General features: G+C 47.9%; 1 protein-coding gene across 2 annotated transcripts; it reads left to right on the forward strand.

Annotated features, from left to right (window-relative positions):
* The first annotated feature begins 324 nt into the window (after nucleotides 1-324).
* Nucleotides 325-15,430, forward strand: pigo (phosphatidylinositol glycan anchor biosynthesis, class O). 2 transcript variants are annotated; one of them, XM_060038253.1, is made up of 13 exons: nucleotides 325-575; nucleotides 1,251-1,812; nucleotides 2,267-2,410; nucleotides 2,947-3,070; nucleotides 4,049-4,208; nucleotides 4,664-4,843; nucleotides 5,243-5,392; nucleotides 5,912-6,232; nucleotides 7,535-8,654; nucleotides 9,127-9,330; nucleotides 9,815-10,023; nucleotides 10,884-10,954; nucleotides 13,056-15,430. In XM_060038253.1, the coding sequence occupies exons 2-13, from the start codon at nucleotides 1,335-1,337 to the stop codon at nucleotides 13,186-13,188; spliced, it is 3,294 nt and encodes a 1,097-aa protein (XP_059894236.1). In that variant the 5' UTR covers nucleotides 325-575; nucleotides 1,251-1,334; the 3' UTR covers nucleotides 13,189-15,430. The 2 variants fall into 2 exon arrangements, with proteins under 2 accessions (XP_059894236.1, XP_059894235.1); XM_060038252.1 differs by having other exon boundaries at nucleotides 327-559; nucleotides 1,334-1,812.
* Nucleotides 15,431-20,149: the final 4,719 nt, after the last annotated feature.

Below are 20,149 nucleotides of genomic sequence, written 5' to 3' on the forward strand. Positions count from 1 at the left end.
ATGTGAAAACCGGCTGTGCCTGTATGTGATCAGGCCATTCAAAGAGCCTTGCAATGACCCCTGTGTGTCCTAGCAACAGCGTTGCCAGATTGGGCCAGATTTTCCGACCAATCGGCTCAATCTGGCAACATTTACTAGCAGCCCAGTGGAAATAAAGACAAGTAGAATGTAGTAAAAATTATAAATAAATACCCTATCATTTATTTTATCCAAAACCTTGAGTAGATTATCAGGCCAAAGTGACCTACCATAAAGATTTAACAATCATGGACCTTTTAATTAGAAACGTGCATTTGCGCATGCGTCAGGAAGCACGCCGGTGTTACCGCAAAAAGTGTCCGTGTAGAAAGTTCCTCCCGAGTTCCACAATCCATGTGTTCCGGTTCCTAGCTACTTCCAAGCTACCCAATCTCATTGTACCGGGAGTCCCAATGAAGGCAGGCGGGGGTGCGATAACGCCCTCTGTTTACCTGAGGCACCTGTACGCTCACCTGGTGTTGTGAACACACACACTCACACCCCGACCCGGCCGAGAGAGGACTTGAAGGAGCGCTACAAGGTCAGTCACCCACCAGGTAATAAGCTAGGTGCTAACGGCGCTACTCTGCTCAAAGTCTGTCTTTTCAGCAGCCTAACTCAAGTTATATTGTGATGTAAGCATTTTAAGTCGTATAATGTCACAGTTTGATCTTTATAATGAATTAACCCGAATACTGACCCGACACTGGTTACAACATGCCATTATTAACCTGTCACGTTATTTGCCTTCATTCATTCATTCATTCTATTCTTGCGGTTATACGTTTATGTTATGTTACAATAAATGAATAATAATCAAAAAGGTACTTGTATCTAGAAGGCTGTATTGGATCCCCAGTGACCTTTCCCATTCAGCTCTAGTCCATATGTTGTTCAATACCAGGATTTGAACAACATAAAATTCTGCGTCTCCATATATATATATATATATATATGTAGAACCCAGATAACAATATATATACAGTAAATTCATAAACGTATTAAAATCTATATCAGTTACAAAGGACACATAGGAGGCGAGAGGATCAGTGTCAAAAGGCAATCATTATTGTAATGGTCACCGAGAGAGTGGAGCCAGCTCTACAATGTGCTCAAATAAATATATGATGTACACCATGTTATCTTATTGTTGCTTATTATGCGTCAACTTGTACTGTTATCTCTTTCTGTCATTTTCTACCCCTGAATTCCCCTGACACGAATGATAATAGGGTATGCAATCTTGTCTTGATGCCATATGATGACCTCTTTGACATCAGCCTAAGACGAGTATCCGTCTCATCTGTCTGTTCAGGATGAAGAGGCTCCCCATTCTCTGCCTGCTCCTGTGGCTGTGCGCCCTGTTCTACGTGGGCATCTACCTGTTTGTGAGCGGCTTCCTCCTGGTGAGACTGGAGGTGAACCGGACCAGCGCCTGCGACGACGTGCTCCAGCCCGGCGGGCAGCAGAGGGACTTCTGCGGGGCCAAGCCGCGCTTCAAGAGGACCCTGCTGCTCATCGTCGACGCCCTGAAGATCGACTTCGCCCGCTACGACCCCGCCAACAAGACGCCACGGCCCTACGAGAACAAGCTGCCGGTGCTGGAGGAGACGACCTCGCTGAGGCCCACCCACAGCCGGCTGTACCCCTTCCGCGCGGACCCCCCCACCACCACCATGCAGAGGATCAAGGGCTTCACCACGGGCTCCCTGCCCACCTTCATCGACGTGGGGAACAACTTCGCCTCCAGTGCCATCCTGGAGGACAACATTATCCACCAGTTTGGGCAGATAGGTGAGTTTTCTGAGGCGTGTTTAAATAAAAGAGAAATCCTTACTGTTCTTATTGAAAGGTATAGGTTTAATATGATATGTAATTTATTGCATTCTCAATAAATTGTATATAATAGTAATAAAATACAAAATTGAATGAAAAGGTGGAAATCACCAAAATGGAAAACCCTTTGTTGTGTGAGTTGTGTTATAAATTATATGATTTATGTTATTTATTCCGTCAGACTTTTTTTATTACCTTGAGCATTAATACATATTACTACATACTGCCTTGTTATTTGAACTTCATCTATGTTGATTGTACCGTATCAATAGATTAGATGGCCACTTTATTGCTAGGACATAAAATAATAATTTCACGGATGAGATCAAAGTTACAATAAAGTTTTCAATGTGGTTGACATATAAATAATAGATATGTAACTACATCTCCTGTGTGGTCTCCATCCTCGTAGGGAAACGTCTGGTGTTTATGGGCGACGACACCTGGGAGAGCCTCTTCCCCAAGAAGTTTCAGCGCTCCCTGCCCTTCCCCTCCTTCAACGTGAAGGACCTCCACACCGTGGACAACGGCATCCTGCAACACCTCTACTCCACCAGTAGGTGGAGCCTCGAGTGACTGGTCACCAGTGATGGGTTACCATGGTATAGTTAGACCCCTGGGAAAAACCAAACCAGCTTCGAGCAATGTGTCCTAGCAGCCCAGTGGAAATGAAGCCACGTAGAAGTTAAAATTTAAAGAACATTCAATTATATAAAAATACACTCTAATGTTTTTTTATCCATAACCGTGTAGAGCAGATTCTCAGCCCAAAGGGACCTACCATAATGGTTTAAAATTGGAACATATAGGTTTTATGTCGTATACTATTATTAATTTGATCTGGAATTAAAGTGAATATGTTGAGTGAGTGGGGAAGAAAACAAACCTTATCTTCCTTACTGCTTGACCCCCCCCCTCACCCATCCTTTCCTCTTTATCCTCTTACCAAATCCTCCTCCCTCTTCCTCCCCCCCCCCCCCCCCCCCTCATCTTCCCCTCTCCACCTCATCTTCCTTGCTCCACCTCCCCCTCGTCTTCCTCGCTCCTCCTCTCCTCCCCCCCCCCCCCCTCCTCCTCCTCTTCTTCCTCCAGTGGTGGGGGACGACTGGGACGTCCTGGTGGCGCATTTCCTGGGCGTGGACCACTGTGGGCACCGCTTCGGTCCGGACCACCCAGCCATGGGCCAAAAGCTCACTCAGATGGACGGGGTGATAAGGTGAGAACCCCGGCGCCGTGTGTCACGTCCTCACGCCGCCGTCCTTTAGAAAAGTCACAGTGAACCGAAGCCATTCGTTGTGATGTTTGTCATTAGGGAGAAGTTAGGGGTTTGTTACAAAATCTTGCGGCAGTCCGGCAGAGAAAGGGATCGCACTCCCGGAGCTTAGCTGTGCAGGGCTGCCGCCGAGGTCCCCCCCCCCGCCTGAGCTGCTCGTCCGCTCGTCCACAAAATCTTAGCGATGCTCTGATTGGAGGGGAGTGGGGAAGTGGGAGGTAGTATTCAACCGTGGCCCCTTCCTACGTAGGAGGGGGCGCCGAAACGGACTCGCTCGTTTTGGTAACTGTAGGCGGGGTACTTTCAGAAATGCATATCTCACTCTGAAAATCATGTACAGACAGTTAAACAGTCGTTTAATATCTAACCAAATATATTTGATCTCCTATATTTGGTTTGCGTCAAAACATTGAAGTCCACGATGCAACCAGATTTCTAATATTGAAGCGTCAGTGCAGGTAAAGGATCAAGAGCCTCCTGAGAAAATGGGTTTTCTCAGGAGGGTGGCTGGCGTCTCCATTTGAGATAGGGTGAGAGGCTCAGCCCTCCTTGTGGAACTCTTATTAGAGCCGCTGCTCCTCTCTAGAAAGGAGTCAGTTGAGGTGGTTCATCTGGTCAGGATGCCCCCTGGGCGCCTCCCTAGGGAGGTGATCCAGGCACGCCCAGCGGGGGAGAGGACCTCGGGGGAAGACTCAGGACTAGGGGGAGAGATTATATCTCCACACTGGCCTGGGAACGCCTCGGGATCCCCCCCCGTCAGAGCTGGTCAATGTGGGCCGGGATAGGGGAAGTCTGGGGCCCGCCTGCTAGAGCTGCTGCCCCCCGCGACGGAGACGAGATGACGGGTGTAGGTACCCACCCCCCTGGTGGAGACGTCCCCCTCCGCCCTCACCCCCCGTCCCGCTGTGCGTCCCGTGGCAGGGCGGTGATGGAGCGGCTGCAGAACGACACCCTGCTGGTGGTGATGGGCGACCACGGCATGACGGACACCGGGGACCACGGGGGGGATAGCCAGAAGGAGACGGACGCGGCGCTCTTCCTCTACAGCCCCACGCCCCTCTTCCCCGGCCCGCCCTCCCAGGTCAGGACCGGCCCGGCGCCGATGCTATGCTAATCTGTGTCGTTTGGGGGACGCGTTCGTCCTCCGTGTTACCAGTCACGGTCACTTTGTCGGTATAGCCCTTCATCACAGTTAGTCTCAGCCTTATACATGCAGGGGACACACCCCTAACCCCAGCCCCCAAAAGAGCAAGCCAAAGAACCTCTGGGTTTAGGGAGCTTCAGCTTTAATTCTTTTTGGAGGACTTCAGGTAAGGGGGTGTTGTTTAATGTGGGGCTTGTAAAGCCCTCTTAGATTGGAACTGTCATGAAGTACTCATAACTTTAATCATGGAAATTATCCAAAGATACGATTTTATTTTATTTTATCATTTCAATTGAATATTGCATATGCGGTTGCCTTCACAGAAAGAAATGTAAGTATTTCATTTTTGAGTTGAGGTGTTGCTAACTTCCACTGTCTCTCTCTCCCTACAGAGTGAACCAGAGGTGGTTCCTCAGACAGACCTGGTACCCACCCTGGCCCTGTTGCTGGGGGCGCCCATCCCTTATAGCAACGTGGGTCAGGTCCTGCTGCCTCTGTTCCCTGAGGCCCAGGTGCAGGGTGCAGTGGCAGGCCTCAGCCAGCTGGAGGCGCTGTGGGTCAACGTGAAGCAGGTAGGGCAGGACGGGGGGGATGGGTTGAAAATGTCCGCCTTTTAAATACCTTCACCAATATTCTGAAGAAGATCGTAATAAATATCATTAGGATGAATATGGATACTCCAGGCAAGATGTGTTCGATTCCCAGCAGAAGAGGTTTTGGGTTTTGATCCCTAATTCAGTCAAAGGCTACCTTTAGGCAACCCGAGATCCAGAGCCTTAATGACGTGTGTCTGAATTCACTGTGAGTCACTTCTGATAAAGCTGTCAGATAAATCCGGAATAATCAAGCATCTATATCATGAATTAGTTAAGGTGATGTACTTAAGCGTTCATGTTGGGAAACCTTTCATACGTGTTGTTTACGAGTTGTTAATTTGTTTGTTGTTGATGCATTGTTTGTGTGTGTCCCAGGTGAACCGTTTCCTGGAGACGTACTCCAGCATGGCGCGGGACATCCCCCCGGAGAGCCTTGCCGCGCTCCAGGCCCACTTCTCCCGCCTCTCCAGTGCCTACCTGGCCTCCAGCCCCGCCTCCAGACAGGAGCTGGTGGAGTCCATGCAGGTAGGAACGTTAACACTGACCTCTGGCCAGTGTTAACTTTGACAGCAAGTTTTGATTTAGTTTTATTCATAATCTTCTGACAAAAATGCAATTACATTTTAGTAATCTGAATTGTTTTAGTTGCATTCTAGTTTTAGTTGACTAAATATACGGTAATTACGATTTTTTTGGTAGACAAAAATCAAACGGTTAAAGTGTAATGCATTATTTAAACCTTTCTCTAAAATTTCCAAACTCGTATACTCCTAGAGGAAACGTCTGTTAACCTGGTATTACGGAATGGTTTTAAGCTTTGAAAGGACAAATTGGCGGTCCTCCGTTGCTTTCAAGAGCTCAAAAAATGTGAACTTGAAAAAGCATGTTGGTAACATTCAGCTCCAAATCAGAAAAGAGCTTCTTTCATCAGAAGGCATTTTTTTTGCAATCGTCACCACTTTTGTTACCTTCTTGAAGCCGGTACGGAAACAACCACATTGCAAACCGGTGTTGATGGCCCACCTCCCCCCCCCTCCCACGCAGGCTTACCTCACCGCCGTCCGCGAGACCTGCCGCGCCACCTGGGCCCGCTTCAACCCCCACAAGATGGCGGCCGGCCTGGTGATCCTGGCGCTGGCGTGCCTGCTCTGCTTCATGGTGTCTCAGGCCTCCGGGGCGCTGGGCGCCGGCGGGCGGGGCCTGCTGACGGTCCCCGTGGCGACGGCGGCGGCGGTGGCGGCGGCGGCGGCGGCCGGCCAGGCGTTCACCCGGGGCAGCGTGGAGCTGACCTGGTGCGTGGCGCCCGCCGTCTTGGTGTCGGAGCTGGTGATGCTGAGAGGCGTACGACGCTGGGTGGGAGCCAAGGTAACGCCACGTTATGGGATGTGGGTCCATTTCTGTTGATCCCTTCTTTTATATACATTGCTGATCAAAAGTTCGGGTCAACCAGACAATTTCATGTTTTCATGAAAACTCTATTCAACAGTTTGCAGCTGTGCTAAAACAGTTGATGAGCCTTTTAACACGGTTAGCTAAACAATGTTCCATTCGAACACAGGCGTGATGGTTGCTGGAAATGGGCCTCTGTTCACCTATGTAGATATTCCATAAAAAATCAGCCGTTTCCAGCTAAAATAGTCAATTACCAGATTAACTGTCAAGAAGAGTGTATTTCTGATTCATTTAATGTTATCTTCATTGAAAAAAAACGGTGCTTTCTTTAAAAAATAAGGACATTTCCAAGTGTCCCCAAACTTTTCGCTTGTAGTGTATCTTTCATTGGCTTGATATTCTCTGGTTTATTTTCGTCACGTTTTCGAACCGTGCCTTGTAGCGAGCATTAAAATGTCCACACAGACCCTGTGTTATACTGTGCGTTTGAATATATATTTTAAAGGCAAACGTCTGGGTCCTTCAGCTTTGACCCTATTTTCCGATCATTTTGGTTCTGAGGGACAAATGTAGACAATGAATGAAAGGATTGAACTGAGTTCAGTGCTTAGCGAGAAGGCTGCAGCCGTTATCCTTGGCAAGGGCTGAAATGTAATAACTACGCCCCTACCTCCACTGAAGGTGCTTGCATTTGCCCCTGAGATCCATTCCGTTATGATAAAATATATTCAGAGCCTGTCGGCAGCAAATACAAGGTGGGATTTACTATGGCGCGCTATCGCTCCAAAGGATTACACTCTTTTTGGTGGATTATGGCTGAAGCAGTCTCGCTCAATGCTGGATAACTCAGAACAGTGGTCCACATTAGTCCCTAAAGACCCCAAATTATGGGGAATAAAAGGGTATGCGTTGAAGAGAGTTCTCCATTTTGTGTGGCTGTGTGTGACTGTCTGGCTGTGTGTGTGTGTGTGTGACTCTGTGTGTGTGACTGTCTGGCTGTGTGTGTGTGTGTGTGTGTGTGTGTGTGTGTGTGTGTGTGTGTGTGTGTGTGTGTGTGTGTGTGTGTGTGTGTGTGTGTGTGTGTGTGTGTGTGACTGTCTGGCTGTGTGTGTGTGTGTGTGTGTGTGTGTGTGTGTGTGTGTGTGTGTGTGTGTGTGTGTGTGTGTGTGTGTGTGTGTGTGTGTGTGTGTGTGTGTGTGTGTGTGTGTGTGTGTGTGTGTGTGTGTGTTTCTGCGTGACTGTGTTAACCCCACCCCGTTCTTTCCCGTCTCCCAGGTGGAAGCCAAGCACTGGAGCGGCTCGGCCCACCTCCTGCTGCCCCCCCTGCTGGTGGCCGGCCTGCGCTGCGCCTCGCTGCTCTCCGACAGCTACGTGATCGCCGAGGGCCGCGTGGTCACCTTCCTCCTCCTCTCCCTGGGCCTCTACGTCCCCCTCCGCCTCCACTGGGACGGCCACCTGCTGCCGCCGCCCCACGACCCCCAGAAGCCCCCCGCCGGCCTGCTGCCGCCGCCGCCGCCGCCCGCCCTGGTGCGCCGCGAGAGCTACGTCCTCCTGGGCTGCCTGGGGCTCCTGGTGGGCGGGGCTTACCTCTCGCTGTCCTTCCACGCCTGCCGCGAGGAGCAGGGCGCCTGCACGCCCTCGCCCTTCCTCTCGCCGCTGGCCCGCATGCAGGACAGCCGCCTGAAGAACCTGCACTACGGGCTGTCCCTGGGCGCGCTGGCCCTCTGGACCCACCTGCTGCGGCGCTGGCTGCGTCACTACGGCAACCTCAACGCGTCGGGCGGCGCGGTGCTGGCGGCGCGCTGGGCGCTGCCCCTGGCGGCGGTGGGCCTGGGGCTGAACTGGGCGGTGAGCGGCACGCCCGAGGGCAGCTTCCGCAACCTGGCGGAGCTGATCGGCGTGGCGCAGGTGGCGCTGCCGCGCGCCCTCTACGCCCTGCTGGGCCTGGCCGCGGCCCTGCTCTGGGCGGACCCGCTCACCGTCTTCCTGAAGACCAGGGGCCCCGCGCCCAGCCGGGGGTCCCGCGCCTTGGCCACCGCCGCCCCCCCGCCGCTGCCCCGCTACCGGGCCAGCACGGGCATCAGCCCGCACGCCGAGCTCCAGCACCTCATCCCGCAGATCTACCAGCGCATGCGGCGCTCCCTGGAGGACTCGGAGCAGCAGCTGGCGGCGGGCCGCGAGGTGGACACGCGGCCCGCCGTGGAGGCCTACGGCCTGGGCACGGTGTACTCCGCTCCCCTGCTGCTGCTGTGCGGCCTGCTGGGCCTGGGGCTGCTGCTGCTGCACCCCGAGGGCATGGCGGTGTCCTTCCTGCTGCTGCTGCTGGAGATGGCGGCCCTGCTGCACATCCACGCCTCCGCCATCAGCCTGGCCGGCCTGCAGGGGGTGCACTCGGGTAAGGCGGCGTTCAGAGGGAAGGAACGGGGTTTAAAATTAAGTTTTTGAAGGGATTACGGTGGAGCGAGACTACAGGGTGTAATGAAACTTGAAGAAAGTCAATATACAGTATAGAGCCAAGGCTGAAGGTTAAAAATCGAATGAGGAAAAAATAACAATGTTTTTTTTTCTGTGGGCTGCAAACGCGAATACATATTTTATCCTTTTTTATATAATTGGAACACTGGTGTTTACACGGACGAGTTTTATCGTAATCGATTAATAACACTCATTTCTTATTTAGTTTCTAAGGAAATGCTCAAAGTAGAAGTTTACTCAGCAAAAAACTCTGGGCTTCGGTTTCATAGGTTTCATGTCATAGTCTGGGCTAGCTTCAGATTGAACTGCTTAATGATTTGATGCACAAATCTAAATGTATACCACTTGAATCAGAGCGCCCAATGAGAGCGGTCCCTTCTCTCTCCCTCCAGGAGACTTCAGCGTGCCCTGGACCCCGTTGGTGCTGTGGGCACTGGCCTCCAGCCAGTTCTTCCACGCCACGGGCCACCTGCCCACCTTCTCCTCCATCCAGTGGGGCGCCGCCTTCGTGGGCTTCCCCGGGGGCCACAGCGGCACCCTGCTGCCCGCCACCCTGGTGGCCCTCAACACCTTCTCCTCCCACATCCTGTTCGCAGGTATCTTGTCTCTCTGAGTCCGTCTCTGTAGCTCTCTATATACTCATGAATGCACATATTGTATGTTGTACGTCCTGGCACTTAATGTACGCACTTATTGTGTGTCGTAAAAACAATAATAAAAAGTACTTGGTTGTGTAGCATCTTATCCTAGCTATCTTTGTTCTGTACGGGGAATGTGTTTACCTAGTGATTTTAAGTGCTTGGCACCTGGTTCTATGAATATCCTCACTGCACCGACAGTGATATATTGCTGTTTCTCCTTCTTCTGACAAATGTGCTTGATGTAAGGCGCTTTGGATTAAAGGGTCTGCTAAATGCCCAAGATGTAATGTATGTAGCCCTGGTTATCGGTTGCTGCTGAGATGCATATACCCAACACCAGAGGCTGCTACTTTATCCCGTACTTTATATGACCGAGTATCTGATGCCCTCCACCCACCTCGAGGCTCATGTTTTTCTCTGTGTGTATCTCGTCCCCCAGTGGCTTGCCCTCTGCTCCTGTTCTGGCCTCTGGTGTGTGAGGTAAGAGGAGGGGCTGGGGGAGGAGGAGGAGGAGGAGGAGGAGGAGCAGCAGGCCAAGAGGAAGGGGAGGATGCAGTGATGGAGATGAGGCTGAGGGAAAACCCTCAGCAGTTCAGCTCTGCTCTCCTGCAGCTGGCCACCCGCTACCTCACCGTCCTGGGAGTTCAGGTACTGCAGCGCCATGGGCTGACGCACGCTAAACACGCTACCAAGACTAAACAAGGATGCTTCTGTAAACCCTGACACGTGATATGTTGAAAATTGGCCAGTGAGTCGTATCATTTTGAATAGCTGGTGAGCTGCGTATTTGTAACCTTTTCCCTAGCTTTGGTCTGTATTCATTTAGGCTACCACTCAAGGAGATGTTGGCTGTGAATATACGGAGGAAATACTACTAGCATTTTCCCACAACTCTCTTTGGTTAGACATGCAGTGTCTACCTGCATCTAGTGGCACATCTACCTGCATCTTCCACGCGACCATTTTGAATTTTACTGGAAAGAATTAGCCTGGCTATTGCCATACCGAGCTCAATCGTAGACTGCACATTGGTCTGGGGAAGCTGCTGTCATTTTCTTCAGCACAAGAGGCGTGATCAACCGGTTGTTCAAATGACTCTGTACGCAATTGGTTGCTTGCCCTTGCTCCCCTGTTGTCATTGTGTTAAACCAGCCAATAGCGCGCCAGGGGGAGAAACCAGCTTGGTGATTGGCTCCTGCAACAGAGTATCGGTAGCAGAATGAAATGTATTGCTCCTCTCCAGACCGTGCTGCAGGGCGAACTCAAATCGCCGGCAGAACGGGGCGGGGGGTACCCAGTCTGGGACAGCATTACACCTAGGAGTCCGTCGGGCTGTCCGTAGCTCTCTGTGAAGTCTGCGTGCAACCCTTTCCACACTCACTGTGTGTGTGTGTGTGTGTGTGTGTGTGTGTGTGTGTGTGTGTGTGTGTGTGTGTGTGTGTGTGTGTGTGTGTGTGTGTGTGTGTGTGTGTGTGTGTGTGTGTGTGTGTGTGTGTGTGTTCTCTCAGGTGCTGGCCTCTGTGTGTGCGGCTGCGGTCCTCAGAAGACACCTCATGGTGTGGAAGGTCTTTACACCCAAGTAAGTGGCTCTATTGGATTCCCCGCTCCCCACCCCGCTCCCGGCAGTAAGGCCGGGGTGGCGACATGGGTATGAGTGCCGTTTGGAAGCGAAACGCCACACCACACCTAATGTACATTTATTGTGCATTAGCCGAGTGCTCCCAGGCTTGTTTTTGTGAGCGATTTTATGAGTGCAGGGATTCTCTAACACCAAACCCGTCTTCGGTGGTCGATTGTTGTTGGTACAAAAAAAGCACGTGTTTTCCGCTCCTGTTTTGTTATTTTCTAGCTATTTACGTTTCCACAACCATAGAAACTACAGACGTACACGAAATGATTGAGTGCAGTTAAATAATGTATGAGTACAAAGTGGTTTGGCTGACCGAGCTGTGCACAAGTAGGTTCACACTCCAATTGCCTACTTGACATGTCTTCTGTCCACTAATGCAGTGGTTCTTGCCCAGACCACCTCATGAATCTGTTATAAAATAGATTAATACACATGCAGTGGCTGAGCAAAGAGTGCCAGCGGCTCATTTGTACACAATTATTACTGTATGAAGGGCATGGCCGGTGGGACTTCTGCCACGCTACTGAACAGAAATCCTCACGAACCATCAATGACATCGAAATAGGAAACGGATGAAAGAATGCAACATTTTTTAAATGATAACTAACTATCGATAATACTACATTTACTCAAGAATATTTCTTCTATATTTATTTTTCAATGAGCTGTATTTTTTTACATTGTGTCGATGTGTCTATCTAAAGAAAAATCCCTTGTACCACTTGCAAGACCCTGACGCCAATGGTACGCGTCCCGCAGGTTGAGCAACACTGCTCGAATGTGTGTATTTATCAGAATACCTTCCTGTTCCTCATGATGCCTCTGTGCTCTTCAAACTGTAAAAGACAGAATAAATAGGCTAGGGTTGTTTTTCTCGCCTTATCGCTGCTCTGAAATGTCCTTATTTAGTAACAAAATAAAATGGTGTCATCTGAAAGTTCAGCAGTCCCAGAGACGGAAACTAAATAAACGATTGATCTCTTAAAACTGAACTACACAAAGTCTGTCGCCAGCACAATCTCCCTGTCAGAGATTAGCTTTTTATCAGGGAGGGATTTATCGTCAACGACGCAATTCCCTGTCATTCTACGAGGAGGCGGCTACTGTGTGGTGTGCATCAGCTGTTGTGTACAGCCGGACGTATTTTCAGTAAACATCCATTATATCCCCCACCAGGGTCGGGGGTTCGATTCCCACTGGGGCCATCCCCGTGCCATGAATGTATGCACTCACATTATCGCCTTCTCACCAGCTATATTGATTATGTCCGAAACTCCATCATATCCAGGCACTTTGATGTGTTTTTCCCCCTCCTCTACTGATAAATATCCACACCTTAATCTCTGTGATAATAAATCACTTTGGAACACAGTGCCCCCACCTGAGGGATTATGCCGTCCACATGCACAGCTGAGATCTGCTGACTAACGCGTACGCACATTGGATTTAATGATGATGGGCTCAATGTGTGCATGCCAGATAAAGTCCTGAATTAATGTCTGCACTGGCTGCAGATTCTTTATCCCCAACTTCTATTTTCAATTTTTCCCCTGTCTGCATATAGGCCACTTGGTGGATGCTGTGAATGGGGTTCAAAAGGGGTGTATGTGTGTTTAGTGTATTACCAGTGGCGCTGAACGCCGGCTTCCACATGAAATGAAATAAGTACAATTAAGTAAAATGTACAATAAATAAATTCTAAATAGTGCAAAATACTCTGGAATAGTGCAAGGTAGGCAAAACAAACCGGTATATATGAATAAAGTAAAAAAGGTCCAGGGATCTTGGGGGCAGATTGGATGGGGGTTAAGGAGTGGGGCGAGAGGGGAGCGAGTTGAGCTTCCTGACAGCCTGGTGGAAAAAACTGTTTCCCAGTCCGGTGGAGCCGGCACGGAGCTCCGTGCCGGCTCCACCGGACTGGGAAACAGTTTTTTCCCACCAGATGGCAGGAGGCTGAAGAGGCTGTGTGAGGAGGTCACGTTCCAAAAAGAGGTTGTGAATGGCCGCCTTACGCCCCCCTTTCTCTGCTTTCCCCCCCCCCCAACGCTAGGCTGATGTTCGAGACGTGTGGCTTCCTGGTGAGCAGCGTGTTCTTGCTGGTGGGAGTGGGCCTGGTCCTCAGGACGGACCTGGCCGTGGGCCGCTGGTTCCGGAGACTCCTCCACGCCGACGCCTCCAGGTAGCGTTCGGCCCTGCACTACCCCGTCGCCGCCAGCAGGGTGGCAGTGTGCGCCCCGGCGCACGGAACCCTGTGACCATCGGGACGCTTTCCACGAAGAAGAGGGGGTAGGAGTCTGCCATCGGTGTTGTCAATCCTAAACGGGGGTCTATGAGAGGGGGTCTCGGATGTGTTTCGGTGGCGATACATGAAGGGCTGTGATGCTGTTTTGAGGGGAGCCCCTAGGTTCCAGTCTTTCTGGAACGACACATTTCCACCCACCCCTCGACTCCGCTGGTGTAGTGTTAAGAAGGTGCGTCATAGTGATTGGCGCTTTGGACTCGTGCTACTCACGGCTGATGCTGTCGAGGTTGACCGTGTCCTTCAGAGCCGTGCACGGAAGAACCACAAGGTGAATGTTTCCCCTGAATGGCCCCGTTTTTGGGTTCTACTTTATTTCCTCCCAGAACTCATTGATCATTACAAACGGTTCAAGCCAGACGAGTCCAACGTCTACCGGAGCACAGCACAGGACGAACATCGCCGGTGCCGAGGTCGAGGCCGAGGTTGCCGGTGCGAAGGCGGCCCCGTCTTTTCACTTTCTGTTCATCTCTGGAAGTACGGCCCGAGGCCTGTTTTCTGTCGCTGACGCTGGGGTTCCAGAATCATCCATTTATGATCCGCCCTGGAGCAGCGGCACAAAAAGCCAGCTGTGTCATCCGTTAACCGAGGTCATAGAAAAACATCATGGCTGCTCTGCTTAGGCTTTTAGCGGAGAACATGAACCATGACCTCTTCAACTTAAATGCTCTTTTTATTGTCAGCCTTTTTTTTTCAATTTTTATTTTCTAGTATCCTTTGGAATTCTTTTGGAAGTTTTTGTACCTTCAAGCGGAAAAAAGACGGTAGCCTAGATTTCCGTCCTTGGTATGATATATACGTAGCGGACGACCTAGCCGGGGACAGCGTTGACGTGATGTCGCAAGACGCCACACTCGCCCAATTGGCTTGGAGATGTCACCGTCTGAGACGTTGGCAGGCTTGGAGGAGGCAGCCTTGGACTTTATGATCACCAATACCTCTGAGCTTCTGTGCGGCCCCACCGTGTCTGCCAAACGGGGGCATGTGCTCGATCCACTCACCTGGATTCACCTGCAGAGGCTCACTACATCATCCAAGTGCATTAACGCATGTCTGTCTGTCTGTCTGTCTGTCTGCTGTTTATTTTTTTTTAATGTTTTTTGTATTTTTTACGGTGTTGCTCTAATAATTGATTATTCTGATTACTGCCAACTTAATCACAAAATTATTATTATTATTTTTTTTTTTTACCTTCTCTCAACTTCTCCTGATTGGTTGATTTGACGAATTGGCTTCTGTTAATTCCTAAATCGTCTACGTTTTGTTCTTAATCACCGACGTTACCGCGGATGAAGAGTTGTCTTAATTAGGCCTTATCCACCTCTTCCATGGAGTAGTTGCCTAGCTTTAACCTATGCCTTTATTTCTACGATGTCCTTTACTTTGACCGGGTTAACTTCACAATCTCCAAACTCTGTTAGTTAGTTAGTTAGTTACTTAGTTCATTTCGGTTGGCAGGTGCACATTCGGTCATTGTAACTTAAGTGTATTGTCTGGGTGGGAGGGGGGGTGTACTGTAGTGGGAGTCAGAAACTGAGCCGTTTTATGTTTCGATTCATGCATGATGTTATGTGAATGACGAGCTCCGGTTTTGCTGTATTGATTGTTAAAGAGCAGCTGTACTCTAGGATGATTCTGTGAAATGCTGCCACCTAGAGGTTGAATGAGAACGTGCGAGGCTGATCATTGTCATCTGTGACGCAGCCATCTGTGGAAAAGAAGGGCATTGCGTTATCACAATAACGGATAAAAAAATATCAGCACAAAGGGCCAGAGCTAGGGCAAGGTTATAGTTTTTAGTTTTTTATGAAATGTGATAAAAATGTAATAACTTATGTTTACTTATTTAATAAAGGGGTTTCAAAACCACTCATTTTAATCATTAAAATGCCAACAACACCATTCTGTTATTTTTTTATATATATTTGTACCATGAGCATTAGGTAATTGGTAACCTTTTATATGGTAGGTAAGGGGTGAGTGTTCAATGCGTAAGGTCTCTTTAAAAGCATGCACACTACAGTTGCCAACTATGTTAACGTCAACATTAGGTTAAAAAAAAAATCAAACAATTAATATATAGCTGATAAATTCGTTGAGACATGTAATAAAGATTTTGTACATGATTGGTTGTGACTTTGTTTTTTAAATTTGTGTCAGAGTGATGAGTGGCAAATCAACTAAGGCCTACTTGTGATGTCATAAACGGGTTAATTTTGCAATCACACCTGTGTTAAAACAGATTGATGTAAAGAAACGTTCAAGTACTCCTGGATTCTTCAGAAATAACTCATCAAAGCAGGTGAGATTGGGATACATTTAGACCGCTGTCAAAAATGTTTATCATTGTTATTCCATTGTACTGAAAATAACAGTGTCAAAAACAGTTGAATGGTTTTACCTGAAAGATCCGAAATATGTTTTGACACGTCCCTCCTCTCATTCATCCTTCTCCCTCTGCTCACACACACACACACATTAATATTCAGTCTGGGTGCTAACGTCCTCTGCAGAGAGAGGCAAACTTTATAGAGGGACTGTCTCTAAAATCTTTCGAAAGTTGAACAAATGTAATGTTAAAAGTGACCTGTTCCGAATGCTTTATCTATCGGACCACTGATAGTGATTGAGATGGATCACGGTGGTAATCAGGTGGTTCCTCTGGGGGTCCTAATGGGCAACATGACTCAGCAAGACGTTTGCAGTGCAGATCCACAGCCTGCTGCTCTCAGGCGTAACTACTGTCTCTTATTAATCTTTCATGGATTTATGCTATGAATAATTCTACCTGCTGCTGCTCACTCTTTTAAAGGGAGAGTGCCAGACGCTGTTGTTGAATATTGTTGAAATACGAGCCTTTTCTGTTCCATATCTAGACACATCCTGATATATACCTATCATGATATAAACATATCATACCAAAAGTTGTGTAAAAAGCATTTCTCCTATCTATTTGTGTAACTGTTTCCAAACTGTATCTGGTTGTTTTGGAACTTTTGGAACACAACTTCGGCAAAGTGATGGTCAAAGGTAATCAATAGTGTTGATCGGTCCACCAGGTGGCGCCATACAGGGTGGTGGTGAACCCTGGCGCCAAACAAAGTGTCTCTTTATGTTTCACTCAATCACTCGCTAAAAAACGACCTATTATACCCATTATCAGTGAGCTCTCCCTCTTCTTTCTTCAAATTTAAATCAAATATATAACTTTCAGTGGAGACTGTTGCAAAATAATCAATGCTGCATATACAGCAACTGCAAAACTTGTTAAAGTGCTGCACCACCGACTTCCTAAAAGAACAACAGGACAGTTCAGAGTAGCTCAGCAGTAAGAACACCAGGTATTTGATTTCATTTAGATCTATTTGTGGTAAGAAGGGCACAGTTGGAGTGGATGGGCTATATATGCTAAACGCAACAATTGGCGCAAAAAAGAAGTACCCCAATCAGTCAATGCAGTTGAGATGTTTCCTTAGACCCTCAACTCGACCCTAACCGTACCTCTTAACCCCAAGTTAACCCTTAACCCTAACTTGAGCCTTTACCATTATCCAACTCTTTAACCGTAGTCTTACCCCTTTAGCCATCCCCTTAACCCTACCCATAACCCCTTTACCCTTACCCAACCCTTTATCTCTTATCCTACCCATTAACCCTTATCAAACCCTTAATCTAACCCCTTGGTTAGGTAATAGGGGTAAGGTAACTCTTACCCATAACCACCTAACCCAAGAATGAACCGTTTCATGTTTCTATTTCTTCAGTATTTTTGTTTGTATTTCTGTTTTCCACATTTCAGTGACATTATCCAGAACCAAGCCATGCTCACAGCCTCACATCTCCACCAGATGAGCGTTTTTGAAGCAGCCCTCTGTTGTGCTGCTGTGATGAGGCTTAAAGAGATACTCCTCATCTCTCCAACTACCTACCACTCCTCACTCTAATGTCTCTATCCCTCCAGCTCACTCACTCTAGCAGCACTACAAAGCAGACAATTGAGGGAAATCGATTTTTTGTTTTGGAGAGCCTTTTGCGTTTACACGGGCCCCTTCAGAATAAAACTACATGGAAGGTACTGGGGCCTACCTCGGGTTGATGTCAGAAAGGCCTACGGGCAAAACTCATCACCCTCATCCCCATCGTCAAGGCTGTTGTTCCTGTGTTATCCCACAGAGAGGTGCCGCACTTTAGGGACCTCAGAAAGCTTGCACCCGAGTGTGGACCACGTTTAGTACTGGATTTTTCAACCCCTCTGGAGAACACACACGCCGACCAAACACAAACACAATCTCGCTGTTGGGTGTTGCTGTAGATCTATGGTCCAGTTGATTCGTGTACGTCTCCGGCATAACAGAGAACTCTCAGGTCTGTGCTGTGCTTAACAGAGGAATGGATCACATCAAACAGACGCTCTCAAGCAGAGCTCATCCATAATAGAAAATCATTTTAAAAGGGCAATATATCTATGGTATACTTACGCTACGCTAGCTATATAAATACTTTTCATGTTTATTGTCGTATGCGCGTTAATTGAATAATCAGCAGTCCCTGATAGATTCGAGATTTACTCAATTAGTAGATGTCTTGTATTTCTGCTGCGTTGAGGAACTAAGCCTAAGAATTTTACTCCTGTGTACTGGTACAATAAGATGTAATGAAATCAACTCTGATTCTGATTCCTTCTGGTTATGTTGGTGTTCGTAAACACGCTGCTCCAAATGAGCAGTGTGTCCAAACTCAAACACAACCTAATGACGTTGGGTATTTTTTCAATAATTCTTAATTCATTCATTCAAATAGCATCTCATTACCATCACAAGTGCTTCACATCAAACCTGGTTATATAACAATCTATACACAAATGGACGTGAAACCAGAAGGTCAGCCATTATCCACGTCGTTTCCAGTTCACGTGACGCGTTTCCACCAATCAGGCCACTCGGGCACCACCGTGCTTGATGTGTTATTTTGTCAGTTGGCCTCGTCGCACACCGGGTTGGTTAATGACCCTTCCACCGTGATTGAATTAGCCTGGTGATAACGATACAGACCATAATCTGTCGACAGGGGTTTCTCCCGTAGTGGGACAGCAATGAGGCATTACAATCTTATTGTCCTAGGAAGGGGTGATGCAGGGGGAGGGGGGCATGTCATTTCATTTATTTTTATGGATCGAATGTCCAAGGTTTTACATTACACCCTTAAAAATATAATCACATCTCCTCCGGGTGAAATCCAACTGTGGAGATAGAGAGACACAGAGGGAGAGAGACTAGAGGGAGAGAGAGACACAGAGGGAGAGAGAGACACAGAGGGAGAGAGAGGAGAGGAGATTAGGGGGAATGGCCGCCCGTCTCTTGCAGTATTTAGCGACAGATCACAGGCTTTAATGAGGCCGGTTAATGGGTTACTCAATAGACATTGACATGATTCCTAGGTTTAAAAGATGGCGGAGAAGACACAGCCGTGGCCGTGCGGTCCTGAAAGGGAGATATTGATCGGAGGTAATGGCCAATAAGGAGAGGAGCACTTAGACATGTATATCCTGGGTATAGCTGCTTTCAACGCGACCACTCAACGTGCGCAAATAGGGCAGTGAGGTGGAAACAATAATTTGAGATGAACAGCCTAACACTAATATTCTAACACTTACTGCACAACATGTCGTTAAGTGTGTGTGTGTGTTTGTGTTAGAATATTGTTCTGATGCTACTATGAGGCTCATGTTTTTTTAACTGTCGTTTATAAAACTGTTCAAAGCATCAGCCTACTGCGCGAGACCAGGAACGGAATCAAGGAATGGCAGCCGTAGACCTTTTGTGTTAAGAGAACCAACAGCTTGTTCTCCGCTGGACACATGGGAACTATCAAGGACCCAAACCCAACCTGAACATAATCAAGGAATCCAGCACACCTTAGGAATCCATAGAACAACAGATTGGTTTCCCTCAGTAAAAGTCAAGTCAAAGTCAAAGTCAGCTTTATTGACAATTACTACAAATGTACAAGACAAATAGAAAAAAAATTGTTTGTCTCTGACCCGCGGAGCATTAAGTATAAAGTATCAAATAAAATTTGGTAAAATTAATAAAATAAGATAAGTAATATTTACAATCAAAATAGTGCAGGACTCCCTGAAGCTGTTAACATAACTCAAACACTCCCCAAGCAGAACCTGACCCTCTACGTCTCCGGTCTGAACAGAACCACTGACTCATGTGAATCAATGGAAGACCATTGTTGACGAATTGCTACTTCTGTTGATTGCTATTGTTTTATTCACCTCTAAATCTGCTGGCTAATGGATAATATACGGTTTGAGTGTCGGCCCAGTGGAACTTGAATTACAGCCGCCCCAGAACCAGTTTGTGGATTTTCTCTCTTTGTTGCATGTGAGCTGGAGTGGCTTGCATGCACATCGATGCTTTTATTTTGACAGGGTTTCTTTTTCTTTTTTCTTTTTCTCAATTAGCTTACATTCTATACTGTTTTCTTTATAAGCATAATTAAAACCAAGGGCAAGTCAAATATGATGAAACTAAATATGATTGGTGTTTAGAGGTATTCCACTCCCAGCCAAAAGGTACCGGGTTCGATTTCCTCGATATAACCTTTCAAGCGTACGTGTGTACGTGTGTGATATGGCAGTGGTTCTGAGTCATGATAATCAATATCATTGATCCCCTGACATCTTCTGGATTCACAACGTTCTCTGGAGAACAGGCGATATTAAAACAGGATATAAGACATGATGTACGAAATGCATGTTATCGACGACGAGCTGTGAGATCAAACTGATTTAAACTGTTGAATTTATGATATCAAAGACTGTCTGTTTAGAACTG

The sequence above is a fragment of the Gadus macrocephalus genome, chromosome 19 (genome assembly GCF_031168955.1).
Source record: "Gadus macrocephalus chromosome 19, ASM3116895v1".
NCBI classification, from domain to species: domain Eukaryota; kingdom Metazoa; phylum Chordata; class Actinopteri; order Gadiformes; family Gadidae; genus Gadus; species Gadus macrocephalus.

Bases quoted from the DNA above. Each gene is read 5' to 3' on its own strand.
- pigo (XM_060038253.1), top strand. From the start codon at position 1,335: ATGAAGAGGCTCCCCATTCTCTGCCTGCTCCTGTGGCTGTGCGCCCTG. The intron at 1,813-2,266 runs GTGAGTTTTCTG...CCATCCTCGTAG, and splicing joins CCACCAGTTTGGGCAGATAG to GGAAACGTCTGGTGTTTATG. The intron at 3,071-4,048 runs GTGAGAACCCCG...GTCCCGTGGCAG, and splicing joins CAGATGGACGGGGTGATAAG to GGCGGTGATGGAGCGGCTGC.